The sequence below is a fragment of the Hemiscyllium ocellatum genome, chromosome 33 (genome assembly GCF_020745735.1).
Source record: "Hemiscyllium ocellatum isolate sHemOce1 chromosome 33, sHemOce1.pat.X.cur, whole genome shotgun sequence".
Taxonomy (NCBI): Eukaryota; Metazoa; Chordata; class Chondrichthyes; order Orectolobiformes; family Hemiscylliidae; genus Hemiscyllium; species Hemiscyllium ocellatum.
This window is the reverse complement of record NC_083433.1, coordinates 400,162-420,607: the sequence shown is the minus strand read 5'-3', so window position 1 is coordinate 420,607 and position 20,446 is coordinate 400,162. Positions and strand designations below refer to the sequence as shown.

The 20,446-nt window shown below is 40.6% G+C and overlaps 1 protein-coding gene across 1 annotated transcript in view; it reads right to left on the bottom strand.

The window, feature by feature from the left end:
- Positions 1 to 2,018: 2,018 nt before the first annotated feature.
- Positions 2,019 to 20,446, bottom strand: part of LOC132831454 (GTPase HRas-like) — a 43,690-nt gene continuing 25,262 nt past the window's right edge. The window contains exons 3-5 of the mRNA XM_060849611.1: positions 19,222 to 19,400; positions 11,068 to 11,227; positions 2,019 to 6,420 (exon numbers count right to left, since the gene is read on the bottom strand). Coding sequence (XP_060705594.1) covers positions 6,304 to 6,420; positions 11,068 to 11,227; positions 19,222 to 19,400 — 456 coding nt within the window. The 3' untranslated portion in view covers positions 2,019 to 6,303. The remainder of the gene's footprint in view (positions 6,421 to 11,067; positions 11,228 to 19,221; positions 19,401 to 20,446) is intronic.

Sequence of the window (20,446 nt, the reverse complement as noted above, 5' to 3'; positions counted from 1 at the left end):
AAGATCAGCTGTGAATTTCGCTGCTTGTTAACTCACCCACAAGAACACAAATTTAGTACCTTCCCATTGTAAAATTGAAAGTCAATTCAGTAATGACGCAAATGGCTGATACTGCATGCAAAGTAGGTGGAGGAGAATACTGTTTTTTTCAACATGGTGTCAGTATTTCAGATTGGAGACTTTGGGAGGGACACATGCAGTTACCATACTTTCACTGATTCAGTAATTCCACTATCTGGCTTCAACTTGCACATCAAACAGGAAGTTGTCAAGCGTGCACATTCCAAATCTTAGTCTCAAACAATCAGGAGCACCACATTCTGCATCCTAATTGTCTCCTTGTTATTGTCAGTAAAGCAACTGTCTTGTGAACATGATTTGGAGATGCCGGTGTTGTGAACAGGACACTTTAAAAAGTAGAACCTGATGTTCTCATTTCACAACTGTCAGATTTTAACACTGGCCTGTGATACACAAGGGATCATTTTCTTCTTGGGGCTGATTGGGTAATAATAGTGACTTGCTGGCAGAAAGCTACTCCAAATGTAGCATTAAATCTTTAGTTGTACAATATATAATTAGATAATTTCACATAGACCACACCTAGTACAACTGTGAACAATTTTCATCACCATTGAGTAAGGGATCACCCATTTAAGATAGAGATGAAAAGGAATTTGTTCTTTCAGAGCGTAGTCAATCTGTGAAACTCTTTACTGAATTTTACTGTGGAAGCTGGATCTTTAAGTATATACAAAGCTGAGATAGACTTTTAATAAGTAAGAGAATCAAGGGTTGTGGAGGAAAGTGGAGTTGAGGATAATCAGATCAACTATGATCTCATTGAATTGTAGAGAACTCAATGCTCTGAATGTCTGCTTATGCTCCTATGTCTTATGAGGTATGATAGGAGAATAGTTATTGGTGATGCATGAGCACAAGTGGTGAGCTGTCTCCTGTGAGGGCATAAGAAGCACTAAAAGCAAGACTGCTTAGTAGTTTGGGAAGATGGGGTGGGTGAGAATTGTTGAGTGGGCACAATACTTGATGATTTGTAGTCCATGACTTTTGTTGGGATGCACACATAGTGACAGAGTTACACTGAGTGATGGCCCCATGTGTGAGATAGCAGGGAGAGCAGAGCACATAAGATCATTAATCTTGTTCCAGAAATGCTAGGCTCCCTTCTGATTCTGGACACAGCACTGTCCCAGGTCGCTATCAGTGTCCAAGCTGTCTTGCAGAGGTGGCATGACCTCCCATTTTAATCTGTGAGAAGAGTACATCCCTCCTGCCTACCATAGCATCTCCAGGTGTCAGTCTGCAAAATCTAGTGCCATTATATTCAGGCACCAGAGTGTGAGGGCCAATTCCTGATTTGTTCCTGGTGAGTCTGAATGATGTGCATCTAGGCCTGGCTGTAGTGAGCACTTCTGATTATAGTGCCAAGGTGGTTGAAGGGAGGTTTGGTAGAAGTATATGAGATTATGAGCTGTTTATATAAATGTAAACAAAGAAATAACTTATCCCATTAGCTGGTGACGTAAGGACCAGGGTCACTTTTTGTAACAAGTGCAGCAGGGGGAAAATGTAAAAATTAACTTTTTTTTAATCCACAGATGATAATGACTTAAAATTTGCTGCCCACAAAAAGATAGTGAAAGTGTAAACAGTCAATGATTACAAAAGGAGATTGGATTGGATGGATGAACCAAGCAATGGAGTGTGGGGCAGACTGGATTGGTCTAGAGGGAGCTGACACTAACTCGATGGGCTGTCTGGCCTCCTTCTGCGAGATAGGTTAAAATCATTTACAACAATGTGATCAGTAAATTTAAAATCAGAGGAAAATAAAATGGCTTGAAAATGCATGTTTAATTTACACATGCTTGTACTAAGGGCTGCTAAATTATTGTGAAGATTGACTAAAAATGGAGTTAAATTTTAGCAAATCAGGCTAGAAGAAAACTTGAATTGAGTATTATTGAAGAAGATAAAGTAATGAAGTAAACACTGGATTCAACTTTAAAAAAAGTTTATTGTTGTATAACACTTGTTGTTTTTTGTCAGTTTCCCCAATGCACTTGTCTAAAAATTCATTCTTCTACATATTTTTAAAAGATACATTCTTTGCACATAAATGACATGGGACATTCCTCTAAATAACACATCTTTTCCAGAAGCATCACAGCAATAGCTGTATAAAATGAGGAGGAAGACATGTCTTAAACATGTCTTTGATCAAGTCACCTTGTTAGGGCTCTTAGGACTACAGCACCCAACCTACACTGCCGCCTGAGTGCTGAGTTTATAGGCATCAGCTTTTTGGGGAAAATGTTTAACATTGGCTCCAATTCAGCCATTCAGCTTGAAACGAAATATGCATGGTTTTATTCAAAGAGCAGGCAGACTTTTTTTCAGTGGCCTACTAACCTCATCTAAGATTTGTTAGGAATACAGCTGCCAAATCTTCCCATCTGTAACAACAGCACTTCAAAACTAATTCATTAGCTTTTAAGTGTTTGAGAATGTGATAAGACACTAAAAATCCAACTTCACAAAATGAGGAGATTTTTTAAATAGCTATTTCACCTCAATGTCATAATTCGTATAATCATGTGAATTGTCACTGAGGACCAAGAGTGAAACGTTTCCAGAACATACAAACCTACCAAACACATTTTTGTGAAGTTTATCATTCACAACAAAAAAAAACGTAAACATTACCTTTTTTAACCACATGTAGACAATAAAAGTATTATTTCATGTTACCTAGACTACTGTTATCACAGCACTGTCTTCATAAAGGGACAACTGCTTTCAGTGTGTCACCAGATATAACATTCTGTACAAAAGAGTGACTTTGCATTAGGGCATAAACTAAGGTGACTAAATTTAGACTGGGTTAAATATCAGATAGCTGGTTAAAAAAAATTAAACTGACTTAGCAGGTGGAAATTTCCCAACTTGGCACCTGCACAAATAGCAGGACCATTTTATGGAACCTGTTGATAGCTCGAGCAGCTTTGCCAAGTTTTAACTAGGCAACAAAATTAGCCTCTTGCTCCAGATGTCTTAGCCATCCTGGAAAACAGGCAAGATAATGCCTCCATTCTGTCAAAGGAAAGGTTTTTTTTAATTAAAAAGAACCACAGCATTGATTAATATTGTTTACTAGCACATGGATTTATGAGGTTGCAAGAATAGAGAAGACACCTGGAAAAAGTTGTTCAATGGGATCTCACTTAGCTGGAGAACCAGCTATGGGATTGAGGGGTTGTGGTGAGGTTAATGTTTCTAAAAATAGAAGGTTGGTCCCTCAAATCAAGGAGACATGATGGGAATGACTGAGGAAGTCAACAAATGTGATGTCTCCAACCCGAAGACAAAGCTTCGAAAAATAAATCCAGGCTCTCAGAAGAGCACGGTAAATGGGCATAACACTCCCGGTTGTCAAGCCCCATAATGTTCCCATCAATCTCCTGCTCAGCATTCTCAAGGCATACCTTGCAACATTACTCATTTTGTCTTTCTACAGACACATCACATGACCATGGAAGCAGCCAATTGTCACATCCACCTCATTGCCCTCCCACAACCACATCACACTCTCCACAAATGTTTCCCTCCCAGCCTCTCCATTCAAAACATTACACACTGATTGACTTTTGTTGTAGAGACAGAGAACCAGCAGATAGTTAGGAGGAATAGTTCTCTGATGACACACAGCTTATCACACACTGCCAACGTAGCATTGGGAAGGAATCTTGTTCCAGGAGACTGTAGATATCAGTATTGTCCTACCTCAAATGCCTGAAGGACTGGGAGGTACTGGAAACTGATCTACTTGTAGAATGTGTTGGATTGGGCAAAGGTCATCTCTAGGGTTCAGTAGCCATCCCCACTGCTCTGTGGATGACCATGTTGTTGAAGAGAAGGCAGCTGATGCTGCAGCTTCATGTTGTGCCCTCCTCTCCAATATCTCAGGTGCAACACAAAGCTACATAAACCTGTACCTGTGCCATTTCAAAGACTGGCAGCTGAAAATAAATGCAAAGCTAGTAAAGTGAAATGCCTTTCAGGAAGTTAGAAATCATTTGTCTGACAATGATAACACTTTTTCTCTCAGAGAGTATTATGTACAACTATCTCCCATTTTAAAATGCTCCAGTTTCACTTATCAAAGCCTTACCACCTTCAATGAAGAAGTTAATTCTGCTCAGCAGTCAGCTCATCGATCATGGCAGGTTTCTGACTGGTCAGATGTTCTGGCTGTTGAACTCAGAATTGAGGGTTAAAACAGCGTTTAATTGGCTTTTCAAGTATCTTTATTTTCCCAAAAAGAGCAAAAGAGTGTGCTCACTTGCCTTGGAAGCTTCCTCCAGTGATACCCAGGAAAAGGCAGGATTAGTTTTAGGGGTTTGAATCAACTCTCACATCTAAAACCAACCTTCCCCGCCTGAAACATTTCAATATCATTTGTTACTGGTGTCACCGAGACTCAATCTGTAGAATAAATGGTTATTGTCCATGCCCATTGGTAGATCAGATAAGGAGCAAATCAAATGGTTGACCTACCACATACACATTATAGACATTATACTGGGTATGGAGGAGATGACCAAAGTTGCACAGTGCTCATAAGCCAGTGCACCAAAAGGAGGAAACATGGTGGTTCTTCAAATATCACAACTTTTACAATTGGAGTTTTACAATGACACCTCATTGGATACAGCAGCTAACTTTTTGCTCAGATTGAAGAATATTTACAGGATCGTCTTGAATTACCAGCTATAAAAAGGGAATAATTTGGTAAAGAAATTTCAGTTGACCAGTTAAGTGATTTCCCCACCTTAACTAAGCACTAATTTGGAAAGAAAATTCCCATTTCTATGGCTCCCTGCACAGATACACAAAGAGATCAAAGACGTGCAGTAGTTTGGCATGAACAATTGGCATTCCTGGATATGCAGCATCACTTAATAAATCATTGATCGTTTTTGCATGAGAATGTTAGTATAATAAATTGGAACATTGTACAATATTCTTAAAGCAAGGATTTGTTCAGTTTGATTTTACATGGCTTTATTATATTTGGAGATTAGCAAGGTGTGTGTAACATGCAGTGACAGCTGTTCACCAATTACTTAATGTACTTATCTTCTTTGTTTAAGAAAATCTGCTTATTGCTGCCTTTCACTACAAACAAATGAGACAGTATTTTAAAAGAAGGAACAACTTAAGCCAGATTTTATAACCATGATTAACAGCATTCTGAACAGTTTCCAGAAATTATGTAGAATGGGATGTTATGCAATAGAACTGCATTTCCTGATATTTGAAGAGACTGTGCTCTGGCTGTACGTTCCATTGACTGATCCAAGTTGAGAACTGGCAATCAATGGACGATAGCAGAAGGCCCAAATCCAACCACTGCATCCATGAGCCAGCCATCTTCCAAAACAGTTACCATTTGAAACAGCTCACAAATTTGGCACAAACACATAAAAACAGCCACATTTACTTACCACGTCTACTACCTGTCTGAACTTAAGTCAGGTTTCGGTTTCTTGGATATCTAGATAACACCCACGAAAACTCATGTTTAAGATTTTTAGCTCCTTTGATACTTGCCTTAACACTCATAGCTATTTATTTCTTGACAGCACCAGCACAACTAACATTTAGGGTTTGTTTATGTGGAACCTATGCTTGGACAGGTATTGGGATGACACAGAAATAGATGTTTGGGTCAGCAAACTAAAGTGATGTAGCACATACTGCGTCTTACTGATTGTGTAAATTCTTCACTCAGCTGCTGTGGCAATGTACTGTGCAAAAAGTTGACTTGTATGTTTTCTTTATGTTAGTCATCAGACCAAATTTTTTAAAAAATCTGAGCACCTTTTAATCTGCATGGTGTTTGATTTAAAATTTGGAATTTGCCAAGCCACGCATGTTTTCTTTATAGACTAGAAAGATCAATGTTTTGTGTCAGCATTGGAATCCAGTGTTCTGATGATTTTCTCATTATTTAATATTTGATGTCCTAATTAAAAATGGCAGTGTTAAGATATATCTGGCATTGCAAAAGCTGAATAGTTTCCACACACTTTTTGCCTCACATTGTAAATAAACTGCAACATGAGAACCTGGATCTTTAAATGCAACATTTCTAGTTCTGTTTTTTTCTGCATTTGTTCCTTTTCATTGGGGAGGAGATGTTATACTCCAAATTGTTTTCTTCCTGTCTGATACAAAATCCTTGAAGTTTTGAATCACAAAGTCTTGCACATTTTACTTTTAAAGAATTATGCACTTCTTTTTGGATGGCTTTTTCTTCTTTTTACCATTTTTACTGATCTTCTCTTTGTATTTGCGAATTTCTCGCACCAATGTGTAGAATGCATCTTCCACGCCCTGGAATTATAAGGATATGAATTAGTGGTGAAAACAAGAAAGAAAATTAGGTTTACATTCATAGTTACAATGAGATTAAGTATACAAATCAGATAAAGGTTTGATTCACATTCTAATGCTTGATTAAAGGGACGATCAGAAATGGCAAGCTTTAAGTAGTTAGACCTGGATTTTTTTTTTACAGCAAATAAAGAGAAAGAAATTGATGATTTATACTGTGGAGGAGAATAAAGACATGGGATGTACGAGAGCACCTGCACCTACAGGGGACCTCTAAACTACATTCACTCAGTCACTGCATCAAAATTCTGGAACTTCCTGCCCAGGCAGCCTGGTTGGCTGTATATCTAAACTGCAATGGTCAAGAAGTTAGCTCACTGCCCATTTCACAGTTAAGGATGAGCACTAGCCAGCAGCATCCACATACTACAAACAACTGAAATGTTAAAATTATTTTTATCCTCAGGAATATATTTTCTTTCATGCCTCGTAGCATGAGACAATATAGAGGAGGCATTGACCCACTGATATTATTGCTGGATCATTACTCCAGAGATCTAGGCAATGTATGTACCCAGATTCAAATATGCCATGGCAGATGACGGAGTTTGAATTCAATACAAATTTGGAAAAAAAGAGTCTAATGAAGACAATGAAAGCGTAGCTGATTGTTGGAGAAACCCATCTAGTTCACGAATGCCCTTTAGGGAAAGAAACTGCCTTTCTTACTTGGTCTGGACTACATGTGATTCCAGACTCACCGCATTGTGATTAACTCTTAACGGTCCTCTAGGATGGGAAATAGATGGTGACTTAGCCAGCAACACCATTATAATGAATGATTTTTTTTATTCTTGCATTACTTTTACATTATACAAACAATATTTTTTCAATAATGAAGACCCATTTTGTTGTAGCCAGTTGGTAGCCTGAGCAGGGGTCTCTGGCTAAATGCATTAGGGCACGTAGTGATTAGTCAAGATTAGAGTGGTGCTGGAAAAGCACTACAGGTGCTTTTGATGAAGGGTGCCTTCCTGAAACATTGATTTTCCTGCTCCTCAGATGCTGCCTGATCTGCTGTGCTTTTCCAGCACCATTCTAGTCTTGCCTGATCTCCAGCATCTGTAGTCCTCACTTTCGGCTCGCACATAGTGATTAGTTGAGGGATAAAAATAAATTAAGTCGGCATGATCCCTGCTCAATTTGAACCCAACATTCAGAAGGTTGAAGAGCTATTTGGTCTTCCTTGTGTTGTCTGGAATTGGATTCAGGCCCATAGTAACACTGCTGCTGTCAGATGATTAAGAGACTTAGGGCTGGCTCACTCTGGAATTGGGTATAAAAATATAATATTTGCTGAGTCCAGAAGAATTAGGTTTGGCAATAAGGACAATCAGAATAAACAAGTTACACAGACAAGTTGGCATAATTGATGTATAGATGGATGAAGAAATCCAGAATCCTAAAGCATCTGGTGTCCCAGTAGCAGGACATTATCTGCAAGAAGCCTCTGCTCCTGAGCAGATCCGCTGGCCACATTCAATTACATCATGGCTAGCCAATTACCTATTTATGGACAAGATGCTTGGCTAATCATTGCAGGGAACATAAGCAGCAGGTTATCTCATGGGATAGCAAGTCCTGGCACCATATTTATTTGGCATCTACATCTGGCTCCATCTCTTTGGCTACGGGCTCTAAACAGCAGTTGATAGGCAAGAAAAAGATGAGACAGCCCAATCTTCCTGCAGGTGTCCTTTCTGTTGAAGATAGTGAGGTGTCACTATGGACTGAGCAGCTTTAGCAAACCACCCTGAGGTGTCACCTGACACAGTGCTCTCAGGATGTGTTGTCACTCCTCTCTGCCAGTGTCCCATTGCACCCTCCTTGAACTCATCTGCTGGAGGCAATCATACCGAGCAAGAAACCATCAGAGGTTTAAGCCTTCTTGGACTCTGACCATCATAGGACAGTAGCCAAACTTTTCTCAAGCAACAGGGTATAAGGTATACGAGCAGAATTAGGTCAATCATCCCATTGAGCCTGTTCCACATTTAATCATGGCTGATAAGTTTCTCAACTCCATTCTCTTGTCTTTTCATTGTAACCTTCGATCCCCTATATCTGTCTTAAATACACTCAGTGACTTGACCTCCACAACCTGCTGTGGCAATGAGTTCCACAGATTCACCACCCTCTGGCTGAAGAAATTCCTCTCATCTCAGTTCTAAAGGGTCCCCCCTTTCACACTGAGGCTGTGCCCTCTGGTCCTAGTCTTTCCTACAAGTGGAAACATCTTCACCACAGCCACTGTATCCAGGAATCTCGTGTTCTGTAGATTTCAATCAGATGCCCCCATATCCTTCTAAACTTCATCCAGTGCAGACGCAGAGTCCTCACCTGCTCTCATATGACAAGCCCATCATCCCTGAGATCATTCTTGTAAACCTCCTCTGAACCCCCTCTAACACCAGCTCATCCTTCCTTAGATACTGGGCCCAAAACTGCTCACAATATTCCACATGCAGTCTGACCAAAACCGTACACAGCCTCAGCATTTCTGCTCTTGTTTCAGCTCTCTTGAAATGAATGCTAACATTGCATTTGCCTTCCTTATTGCTAACTGAATCTGTATGTTAACTTTAAGAGAGTCCTGAACTTGGACTCCAAAGTCCCTTTGTGCTTCAGATTTCTAAAGTCTTGCCCCATTCAGAAAATAGTCTATGCCTCTGTTCTTCCTACCAAAGTGCCTAACCTCACACTTGCTCACATTGTATTAAAGGTGCCACTTCTTTGCCCATTTTCATATTCTGTTGAAGCTTTTCTGCAGCCTCCTTGCTTCCTCAACACTACCCGTCCCTCTGCTTATTTTTGTCACCTGAAAACTTGGCAACAATCCCCCCATTCCTTTATCCAGACCAGTAATGTATAATGTGAATAGTTTTGGTCCCAACACTGACCCATGTGGAACTCCATTAGTCACTGGCTACCATCCTGAAAAGATCCCCATTTTCTGCTACCAGCCAGCCAATCCTCTATCTCTGCCATACTTTGTCCCTAATACCACAGACCCTTGTCTTATTTAACAGTGTCCTGTGTATCACTTTGTCAAAACATAGTGCACACCACTTAGCAGACAGCCTTCACTTGGTTGTGGCTGTCAGGGTTGCACCAAGATGTAGTACTGAGAAACAGAATGTAAAAAATATTGCAATGACAAAGATGGCATGGGTGTCACCATTCTATGGATATGATCATTATTGTCTTATTTTATAGTTTCTATTCATATTTCAGAGGAAGCTTTTAGTTGGGAAAATTAATTTTAAAGCTAAAATGTCCTTAAGATCCTGGACTTGAGACTGTAGGCCACTTGCGGTGGTCTAGCAAAGAACAACTGTGTTTACTTTTTACCAAGGTCAAAAGTGCTATAAAATGGCAGATTGTCTTTATCAATTGGACCATTGGAAATACTGAGCCATATTGTCTCATCAATGTTAAAAACAAAAAAGGGGGATTTATTATGTAGACTTCAAGATTAGCTGGTTGGTTGTGAATCAGAAGTTAATTAATTTTAACTATCTAATTAGCTATCCCACTTTCTGATTGTCAGATCCTCTCCAATAGCCAGCCCAACTTAATGTAATCCACAACCAACACATGAAAAACAAAATGTTCAAATAAAGAAAGCTGGGACTTGGTTGTTGAGCCCACATTACTAGAGAAACTAAATACAATATATGAAGAAAAGCTGAGGAGAGAATGAGAGCAATTAAAGTCTTGGACTGCTGTAGCTTAGAGTGGACACATATGTTTCCACAGAATTAGCAAGGCAACTGGACCCATTACTGTATATGTCTCAACTTTGATAACTAAACAGAACATACAGTCTCAGAGAATTGAACTTGACATACAAGTATATATTTTCATTCCTATACTCCAGAGTACTTCATCCCCAAGTATCAGTTTTCTTAAAAGATTGCACCCAAGAGGTTTGTTTTGATTTCATGCTAATGCATACACTGTACAGTTTTTGAAACAAAAATTTGGCTTTGTAGTCTAAGGACCTACATAGTATGGCTTGTTACATACCAGCCACCCTCACAAGACTAAGCAACTGAACAAGTACAAATTGAGGAAGCCTGAAGCAGGAAACCTGCCTACCCCAGCAGGCAGGGAAACTTTGGTTATAAAAAGGCACCAACATTTATTTATTAAGTAGTGCTTGTATACTGCACTACTGTCACAGGGGCACTTGATTTATAGGGATTTTCTAGTTGATTACTAGTAAACACAGATTTTCTTAGCATCCAGTTTTTATCATTTTCATATTTATCTTGTAATCAACCGCACAAATCCTGTATATGCAAGTCAGGCATCATAGCAAGTCTCACAAGTACAATTTGGTGCAAGTAGAGTAAACTCCAATGAAAACTGAACCAGTCAATTTGAAGTACTATCAAACTTTAATGCAAGAACAGATAGAGGATACTCAATCAATGCACAGGAGCATCAGCAAAATACAAAATTATGCAATGGTTCTCAAGCACAGGAAGAGGGAATAAAGAGATTTATATTATTCATTGTAGACCATATAATTGATGTGGCTTTCCTGAAATCTTCCTTCCCACTGCTAAAAATTGGTTTTACCTGTCGAGTTTTGGCTGATGTTTCTATGAAGGGGATTCCATAACTTTTTGCTAGTTCCTGTGCTTGTTTAGTGTCCACAGTCCGTGCTGGAAGGTCACACTTATTTCCAACTAATACCATGGGAACATCATCTGAGTCTTTCACTCGATTAATTTGCTCTCTAGAGAAGATAAAAGATAATGGAAGTTTTGTTTGCATTTTATTAATGTGAACAGTTGCTAAAACAGCTTCTGGATTCTTCCTCAAAGTACATTTAGAGCAAATACACCAAATTATAGCTTTAGTTGTAACCATTGAAACGATTATAATTGCTTGTACAAGAACAGTTCATCATTCTTCTCTAATTAAAACTAGTTAGCTTCAGCGACAGCTCAGGTGACAACCTCAATGCAGTTCAGAGCAAGAGACCAGAGGTCCCAGAGTTTATCCCAAGTCTGTGATTTAGGGCAACTGGCTTTGGCACACATACTAGAAATAGTGGGGAAAATCATGTTTTCCTCTTGCTCATTTATTTGTGGATAAACATTAAGACTATGATTAGGGTTGTCTGTATATCTCTTTATAATTGGGTAGTCAAGGCAGAGTCACCTGTCTAGGTTCACACACAAGAATGTTCACCTGGATGAAGTCTGCAGGATACAGGCAATGGAATCATGCTCACTACAACAATCTATACCTCAATCTATACCTCACTACAACAATCTATACCTCACTACAACAATCTATACCTCATAACAAAGGCAGACAAGAGGGAGAAACATTTCTTGGTCAGAAAAAAAAAGGCTTTTGTATCTTCTCTATACATCAAATCCTAGTGGTGGATAAACAATAAGGTAATTTTGATTAGCAGCAGGAAGAGTGAGAGTGATGACCAGGGGGCTGCCGAGAAGGTAAATGACCATTTTAAAAGGTAACTTTGAGCATTGGGGCTCTCCATTTTTGCTTAGCAGCAGGAAGTGACTACTTTAAAAACTTACCTCATACAGAGGTGGAGCACAGGGTGAGCAGGAGTGGACACAGGACTGCTAAGTAAGTGAAGTCTATCTTCCTCCTCTAACCAACAGTTTTGTGCACCGAATTGGTAAGGTGACATTTTTTTCCTTTATTTTTCAATAGTCTCTTTGGGAATTTAGAATAGTGTGAATGTTCCTCCTGCAGAATGTGGGAGTTAAGGGTCACCATTAGTGTCCCTGATGACTTCATCTGCAGGAAGTGCACCCAACATCAGTTCCTTGAAAACTGCATTAGAGATTGGAGCTGGAGCTAGATGAACTTTGGGTCATATGGAAGGCAGAGGGGGTTATAGGGAGGAATTACTGGGAGGTAGTCACACCTCAGGTACAAGAAAAACACAGATGGGTTATGGTCAGGGGACGGAAAGGAAACTGGGATCCCCTGTGGCCAATCCCCTCAATAACAAGTATACCGTTTTGGATACTGTTGGGAGCTGGGTGAAAATGACTTACCAGGAGTAAGCCATGGCTCAGAGTCTGTTTCTGTTGCTCAGAAGGGAAGCAGGGAGAAGAGCAGAGCATTAGTCATTCGGGACTTCATAGTTAGAGGGACAGTTAGGAGGTTCTGTGGGAACGAGAGAGACTCATGGTTGGTCTGTTGCTTCCCAGGTGCCTAGGATTGTGTTTTTGGGATCCTTGGGAAGGGGGGGAGCAGCCCCAAGTCGTGGTCCAGATAGGCACTAACAACATAGGTAAAAACAATGACTGCAGATGCTGGAAACCAGATTCTGGATTAGTGGTGCTGGAAGAGCACAGCAGTTCAGGCAGCATCCGAGGAGCAGTAAAATCGACGTTTTGGGCAAAAGCTCTATTTCAGGAATAAAGGCAGAGAGCCTGAAGAGTGGAGAGATAAGCTAGAGGAGGGTGTTAGGGTTGGGGAAATTAAGGGAGCTAGGGTGGAAGCTTAGAGCTAGAGCAAACACGAATTTTATCTCTGGTTTGTTACTTGTGCTAGTGAGGCCAGGAATAGGGAGAGACAGGAGTTGAATACATGGCTACAGCGATGGTGCAGGACAGAGTGTTTTGGATACCTGGATAATTGTGGCTCATTCTGGGGTAGGTGGGACCTCTACAAACAGGATAACTACACCTGAATCAGAGGGGTACCAATATGCGGGGGGGTGGAATTTGCTAATGCTCTTCAGAAGAGTTTAAACTAATTCAGCAGGAATTCGAGATGCTGAGAGTAGTGAGGTCAGAAATAAGGTTTCAAGGTCGCAGGAGCATACCAGCAAGCAGGAAGCTGGTTTAAAGTGTGTCTACCTCAACACCAGGCACATCCGAATAAGGGTGGGTGAACTTGCAGCATGGGTTGGTACCCGGGGCTTCAATGTCGTGGCTATTTCGGAGACATGGATACAACAGGGACAGGAATATTTGTTGTAGGTTCCAGGATTTAGATGTTGCAGTAAGAACAGAGAAGGTGGTAAAAGAGGTGGAGATGTGGCATTGTTAGTCAAGGACAGTATTATGGTGGCAGAAAGGGATGTTTGAGGACTTGTCTACTGAGGTAGTATGGGCTGAGATTAGAAACAGGAAAGGAGGGAGTTTTGTATGGGTCTCCAAATAGTTCCAGAGATGTAGAGGAAAGGATAGCAAAGATGATTCTGGATAGAAGTGAGTGTAACAGAGTAGCTGTTATGGGGGACTTCAATTTTCCAAATATTGACTGGAAAAACAATTGTTCTAGGACTTTACACGGCTCAGTTTTAGTCCAATGTGTGCAGGAGTGTTTCCTGATACATTATGTAGACAGGCCAAGAAGGGTGAGGCTACACTGGATTTGGTACTGGGTAATGAACCCGGTCAGGTGTTAGATTTGGAGGTAAGTGAGCACTTTGGTAATAGTGACCACAACTCGGTTATGTTTACCACAGGGCAAGAACTATAAGCAATTATGATGCAATTAGGCAAGAATTAGGATGGGGAAGGAAACTGCAGAGGATGGGCACAATTGAAATGAGGAGCTTATTCAGGGAACAGCTATTGCGTGTCCTTGATAAGTATGAACCTGTCAGACAGGAAGGAAGTGATTGAGTGAGGGAGCCATGATCCACTAGAAAAGTTGAATCTCTTGTCAAGAGGAAGGCGGTGGCTTATTTAAGATGAGATGTGAAGGCTCAGTTAGGGCACTTGAGAGTTACAAATTAGCTCTCTCTTTATGTCTTTCCTGGCTAAGAAGAGCCAGGAGGGGACATGAGAAGTCATTGGCAGATAGGATCAGGGAAAACTCTAAATCTCTAAGCATCAGTAGTAAAAGAATCAAGGACAGTAGTGGAAAGTTGAACGTGGAGTCTGAGGAGATAGGAGAAGCGCTAAATGAATATTTTCGTAGGTGTTCACACCAAAAAAAGACAATGTTGTCAAGGAGAATACTGAGATGCAGGCTAGTAGACTAAATAGGATCGAGATTCACAAGGAGGAGGTGGTAGCAATTTGGAAAGTGTGAAAATAGATAAGTCCCCTGGGCCGGATTCTCTGGGAAGCCAGGGAAAACATTGCAAAGCCTTTGGCTTTGATCTTTATGTCGTCACTGTCTGTAGGAATAGTACCAGAAGACTGGAAGATAGAAAATGTTATCCCCTTGTTCACGAAGGGGAGTGGAAACAACCCTGTTTATTTTAGACCTGTGAGCCTTACTTCGGTTGTGGGTAAACTGTTGGAAATGATTTATAAGAGATAGGATTTATAATCATCTTGAAAGGAGTAAGTTGATTAGGGATAGTCAACACGGTTTTGTTAAGGGTAGGTCACACCTCACAAATCTTATGGAGTTCTTTGAGAAGGTGATCAACAGGTGGATGAGTGTAAAGTGGTTGATGTGGTGTATGGATTTCAGTAAGGTGTTTGACAAGTACCCCATGGTAGGGCTATTGTACAAAATACTGAGGCATGGGATCGAGTGCGTTTTAGCGGTTTGGATCAGAAATTGGCTAGTTAAAAGAAGCCAGAGGGTGGTGGTTGATGGGAAATGTTCATCCTGGAATTCAGTTACTAGTGGTGTACCACAAGGATCTGTTTTGGGGCCATTGCTGTTGGTCAGTTTTATAAATGACCTGGATAAGGATGTAGAAGGATGGGTTAGTAAATTTGTGGATGACACTGAAGTTGGTGGAGTTGTGGATAGTGCTGAAGGATGTTGTAGGTTACAGAGGGACATAGATAAGCTGCAGAGCTGGGCAAATAAAGTTTAATGTGAAAGTGTGAGTTTACTCACTTTGGAAGGAGCAACTGGAATGCAGAATACTGGGCTAATGGTAAGATTCTTGGTAGTGCAGATGTACAGAGATCCCTCTGAAAGTTGCCACCCAGGTTGACAGGGTTGTTTAGAAGCTGAAAATGTGTTGCTGGAAAAGCGCAGCAGGTCAGGTAGCATCCAAAGAGCAGGAGAATCGACGTTTCGGACATGAGCCGTTCTCCAGGACAGTAAGTACCAAAAACTTTCATGTACTTGTCCCGACACTCTGGGTTCCTCAACTGTTCCAGAATCTTCCATCAGCCTCCGAAATCACTCTAGCGCCATTAACCACGCGGCCGCTACAGCGCCCGCGGCAGCTACCACCGCAGCGAACCATGACGTCTGCTGCCTGACCTGCTGCGCTTTTCCAGCAACACATTTTCAGCTCTGATCTCGAGTCCTCACTTTCTCCTCGAGGGTTGTTAAGAAGGCATACAGTGTGTTAGCTTTTATTGGTAGAGGGATTGAGTTTTGGAACCACAAGGTCATGTTGCAGCTGTACAAAACTCTAATGCGGCCGCACTTGGAGTATTATGTACAATTCTGGTCACTGCATTATGGGAAGGATGTGGAAGCTTTGGAAAGGATGCAGAGGAGATTAACCAGGATGTTGCCTAATATGGAGGGAAGGTCTCATGAGGATAGGCTGAGGGACTAGAGGCTGTTTTCATTAGAAGGTTGAGAGATGACTTAATTGAGACATACAAGATAATCAGAGGGTTAGAAAGGGTGGACAGTGAGAGCTTTTTCCCTTAGATGGTAATGGCTATCGTGAAGGGACATAGCTTTAAATTGAGGGGTAATAGATCTAGGACAGATGTCAGAGGTAGAACATAGAACATAGAAGGATACAGCGCAGTACAGGCCCTTCGGCCCTCGATGTTGCGCCGACCGAATCCTACCTAACCTATACTAGCCCAATAACTTCCAAATGCCTATCCAATGCCCGCTTAAATGACCATAAAGAAGGAGAGTTCACCACTGATACGGGCAGGGCATTCCATGAACTCACAACCCGCTGTGTGAAGAATCTACCCCTAACATCTGTCCTATACCTACCACCCCTTAATTTAAAGCTATGTCCCCTAGTAACACCTGACTCCATTAGCGGTAAAAGGTTCTTAGTATCTACCCTATCTAAACCCCTAATCATCTTATACACTTCTATCAGATCTCCCCTAAACCTTCTCTTCTCCAATGAGAACAGCCCCAAGTGCCTCAGCCTTTCCTCATAAGATTTTCCTACCATTCCAGGCAACATCCTGGTAAACCTCCTCTGCACTCGTTCTAAAGCTTCCACATCCTTCCTATAGTATGGCGACCAAAACTGCACACAATACTCCAGATGAGGCCTCACCAGAGTCTTATACAACTGCAACATGACCTCAGGACTCCGGAACTCAATTCCTCTGCCAATAAAGCCCAGTACACCATATGCCTTCCTCACAGCACTATTTACCTGGGTGGCAACTTTCAGAGATCTGTGTACATGGACACCAAGATCCCTCTGCTCATCCACACTACCAAGTAGCCTACCATTAGCCCAGTAATCCATCATCTTGTTATTCCTACCAAAGTGAACGACTTCGCACTTAGCTACATTGAATTCCATTTGCCACATTTCCGCCCAGCTCTGCAACTTATCTATATTCCGCTGTAACCTACCACTTCCTTCCTCACTATCCACAACTCCACCGACTTTTGTGTCATCCGCAAACTTGCTTACCCAGCTTTCAAGTCCTTCCTCTAGATCATTTATAAAGATAACAAAAAGCAATGGTCCCAAAACAGATCCTTGTGGTACACCGCTAGTAACTGCGCTCCAAGATGAACATAATCCATCAACTACTACCCTCTGTCTCCTTCCAGCCAGCCAATTCCTAATCCAAACCTCTAATGTATCCTCAATGCCATACCTCCGTAGTTTTAGCATTAGCCTACCATGGGGAACCTTATCGAACGCCTTACTAAAATCCATATACACAACATCTACTGCTTTACCCTCGTCCACTTCCTTAGTCACCTTCTCAAAGAACTCAATAAGGTTTGTGAGGCACGACCTGCCCTTCACAAAACCATGCTGGCTATCCCTGATCACGTTATTCCTACCCAGATGTTCATAAATCTTATCCCTTACCATTCTCTCTAAGACTTTGCCCACCACTGAAGTCAGACTCACTGGCCTATAGTTACTAGGGCTATCCCTACTCCCTTTCTTGAACAATGCGACCACATTCGCTATCCTCCAGTCCTCTGGTACTATTCCCGTTGACAATGACGACATAAAAATCCAGGCCAATGGCTCTGCTATCTCCTCCCTAGCTTCCCATAGGATCCTGGGGTAAATGCCATCAGGCCCAGGAGACTTATCTATATTCATCCTTTCCAATATTCCCAAAACCTCTTCCCTGCATATTTCCAGGGCATCCATTCTAATTATTTGTTATTCCATATTCACATCAGCAACAGTGTCCTGTTCCTGAGTGAATACTGATGAAAAGTACTGATTTAATGTCTCTCCAATCTCCTCCGCCTCCACACACAACTTCCCACTACTATCCTTGACTGGACCGATACCTACCCTAGTCATCCTTTTATTCTTGAAGGTAGTTTCTTTATTGTGAGAGTAGTAGGGGAAAGGAACAGCAACAGTAGTAGATTTGCTAACTTTAAGGGCATTTAAATGGTCATTGGATAAAGATATGGATGAAAGTGGAATAGTGTAGATTTGAAGGGCTTCAGTTTGGTTCCACAGGTTGGCGCAACAGAGGGCCAATGGGCCTTTACTGCGCTATAATGTTCTATGCAATTTGAAAGGCACCTTTTACACACAACTTACTCCTGGGAAAAATGTTTGCTAAGATCTATAATATGTTTCCCATTCATGTTATAATGTTGCAATTATAATGTTATCTTAAAAGTTAATCAGGTTCCATTCCTATGCTCGGCAGCATTTTGATAATGAGGCCAAACAAAGTAACAGTAGTGAAGAAAATAACGGTAAAGAGTAACAAATACTGTATCAGGAATTGTAAAACAGCTATAATTTTACAAACAGTCAAAATAACAGACAGGTGTTTAAATTGGCAGGGTGTGTGTACTGATACCTCGCAAAGATCTGGGATAGGGTCTCACTTATTTTTGGTATTTATTAATGGAATAGATGACGAAATAGAAAACCACATCCAAATTTTACAACAAAAACAGTCACAATTAAGCAGCGCAGATTAGAGTGTTAAATTACACAGAGCTATCAATAAATTAAATGAAGACGTAAAACTGTGGCCAACATATTTCAGTGTCGAATACAATGGGGTACTTTCTCAATGACAAACAGTGAAAAACAAAAGAGGATCCAAAGGAGCTGAAGTTCAAGTCCAAAGATCATTCAACGTTATCAACATTGGTACATAAAAATCATCAGAAAGACTACTGGAATGCTGGCTTTATGTTCAGGACTACAGTAATATTTGGGTAAAAGCATATTTTTAAAAAATGTATCCATGAGACGTGGCACTGACTGAACAGCATTCAATGCCTGTTCCTAAATTGCTCTTCTTGAACCTTGGGCATAGAGAAACAGTACTATTAGGAAGAAATTTCCCCGATTTTGACCCAGTGACATTGAAGGAACAGTCATGTTTCCACATCAAGATGGTGTGCGACTTGGATGGGAACTTGCAAAGTGGTTGTGTTCCTACGTATCTAATCTTGACAAATCCCATTTGGTGTTCAAAGAATGGTCTTATCAAGAATCTTAAGTGGGAAATTTTAAAATTATGAAAATGTTCACAATTCCACTTACAAAAAAAATGAAATTGTATTCCTTTGTTGTTTTAAAATAGCTAATACAAATCTGGTTCCAGGTTTTTTTTTCAGTTCTGAACCTTACATAATACTAACCTATACAGATGGACATCTTCGAAGGATTTTATGTTATTGATAGCAAAGACGCAGAGGAAACCCTCGCCTGTTCGCATGTATTGATCTCTCATAGCACTGTATTCCTCTTGACCTGCTGTGTCCAGAATATCTAATAAACAGGTTTCTCCATCAATAACCACCTGTTTCCTGTAGGAATCCTACACAGTGGAAAAGTGAAAGTAGAGTTGGTAATCAAGTCGGTTGTACTTTGCATCAATTTAATTCTCTTCACCTTGTGGAAGGAGTTAAATCAAACGGAGAAGAATTATTGAGAAAAGTTAAACAAGTCCACAGTTCTAATCGCAACTCAAGTCTGTTTTGTATTGGAAATTTCAAATATTTTCCGGGTTTCGTTCCATGTAATTGCCTAAAAAAGGTACTGTAGGTAAAAGATTAAAGAAGCAAATTAGAACATTTAGAAAGATAAGATATCCTTATACTTCATAATCTTAAAGTTAAAATTTCCAGCCTTTTTGGTTTAAGAAATTGTTAGCATTCAAGAATAGATTGTATAAGGAAAATTGCATTTGTGATTTGATTTGCAATTATTTCTTTTAACCCAACTCACTTATTTCACCACAACACTGACAGCTACCATATCTTGAACTTAGTTCCTCAAAGGAAAATATCTGGACCAGTCTCTACCTTGAGCTCCCTTTTTGACTTTCAAGAGTCTCCTTAAAGTTTATCTCTGACTAAGATTTTGGTCATCCTTCTAACCTACCTTCTCTTTGCCTGAAATCCATTTTCCCCACAAGTCTGAGAATCTCAGAATTGTTATGGTGCAGAAGTAGGCTGTTCAGCCTGAAGAAGGGCTATGCCCAAAACATCAATTCTCCTGCTCCTCGGATGCTGCCTGGCCTGCTGTGTTTTTCCAGCACCACATTTTTCAACTCTATTCAGCCCATAGTTCTATACTAGCTCTCTAACTGAACATCATGACTTAATGTCATTCCACTGTCTTTTCACCATACCCTTGCACATTGGATGATCGTTTAAATAGAAACAATATCCTCTTGATTTGATTTTCATTTCTCTAGCTGTCTACTCACTCCCTAACCTGTAGGGTACTACCAGCGCCACTGTCTCAACATCTGCTCTCCATAAATTCAGATGACTCGGCAGAAAACACAAGACTTTTATGGTCTGGTTGGATTAACTAATTAGCAGAGCAAGATCAATCACTGGAGTGCACTTTCCCAAA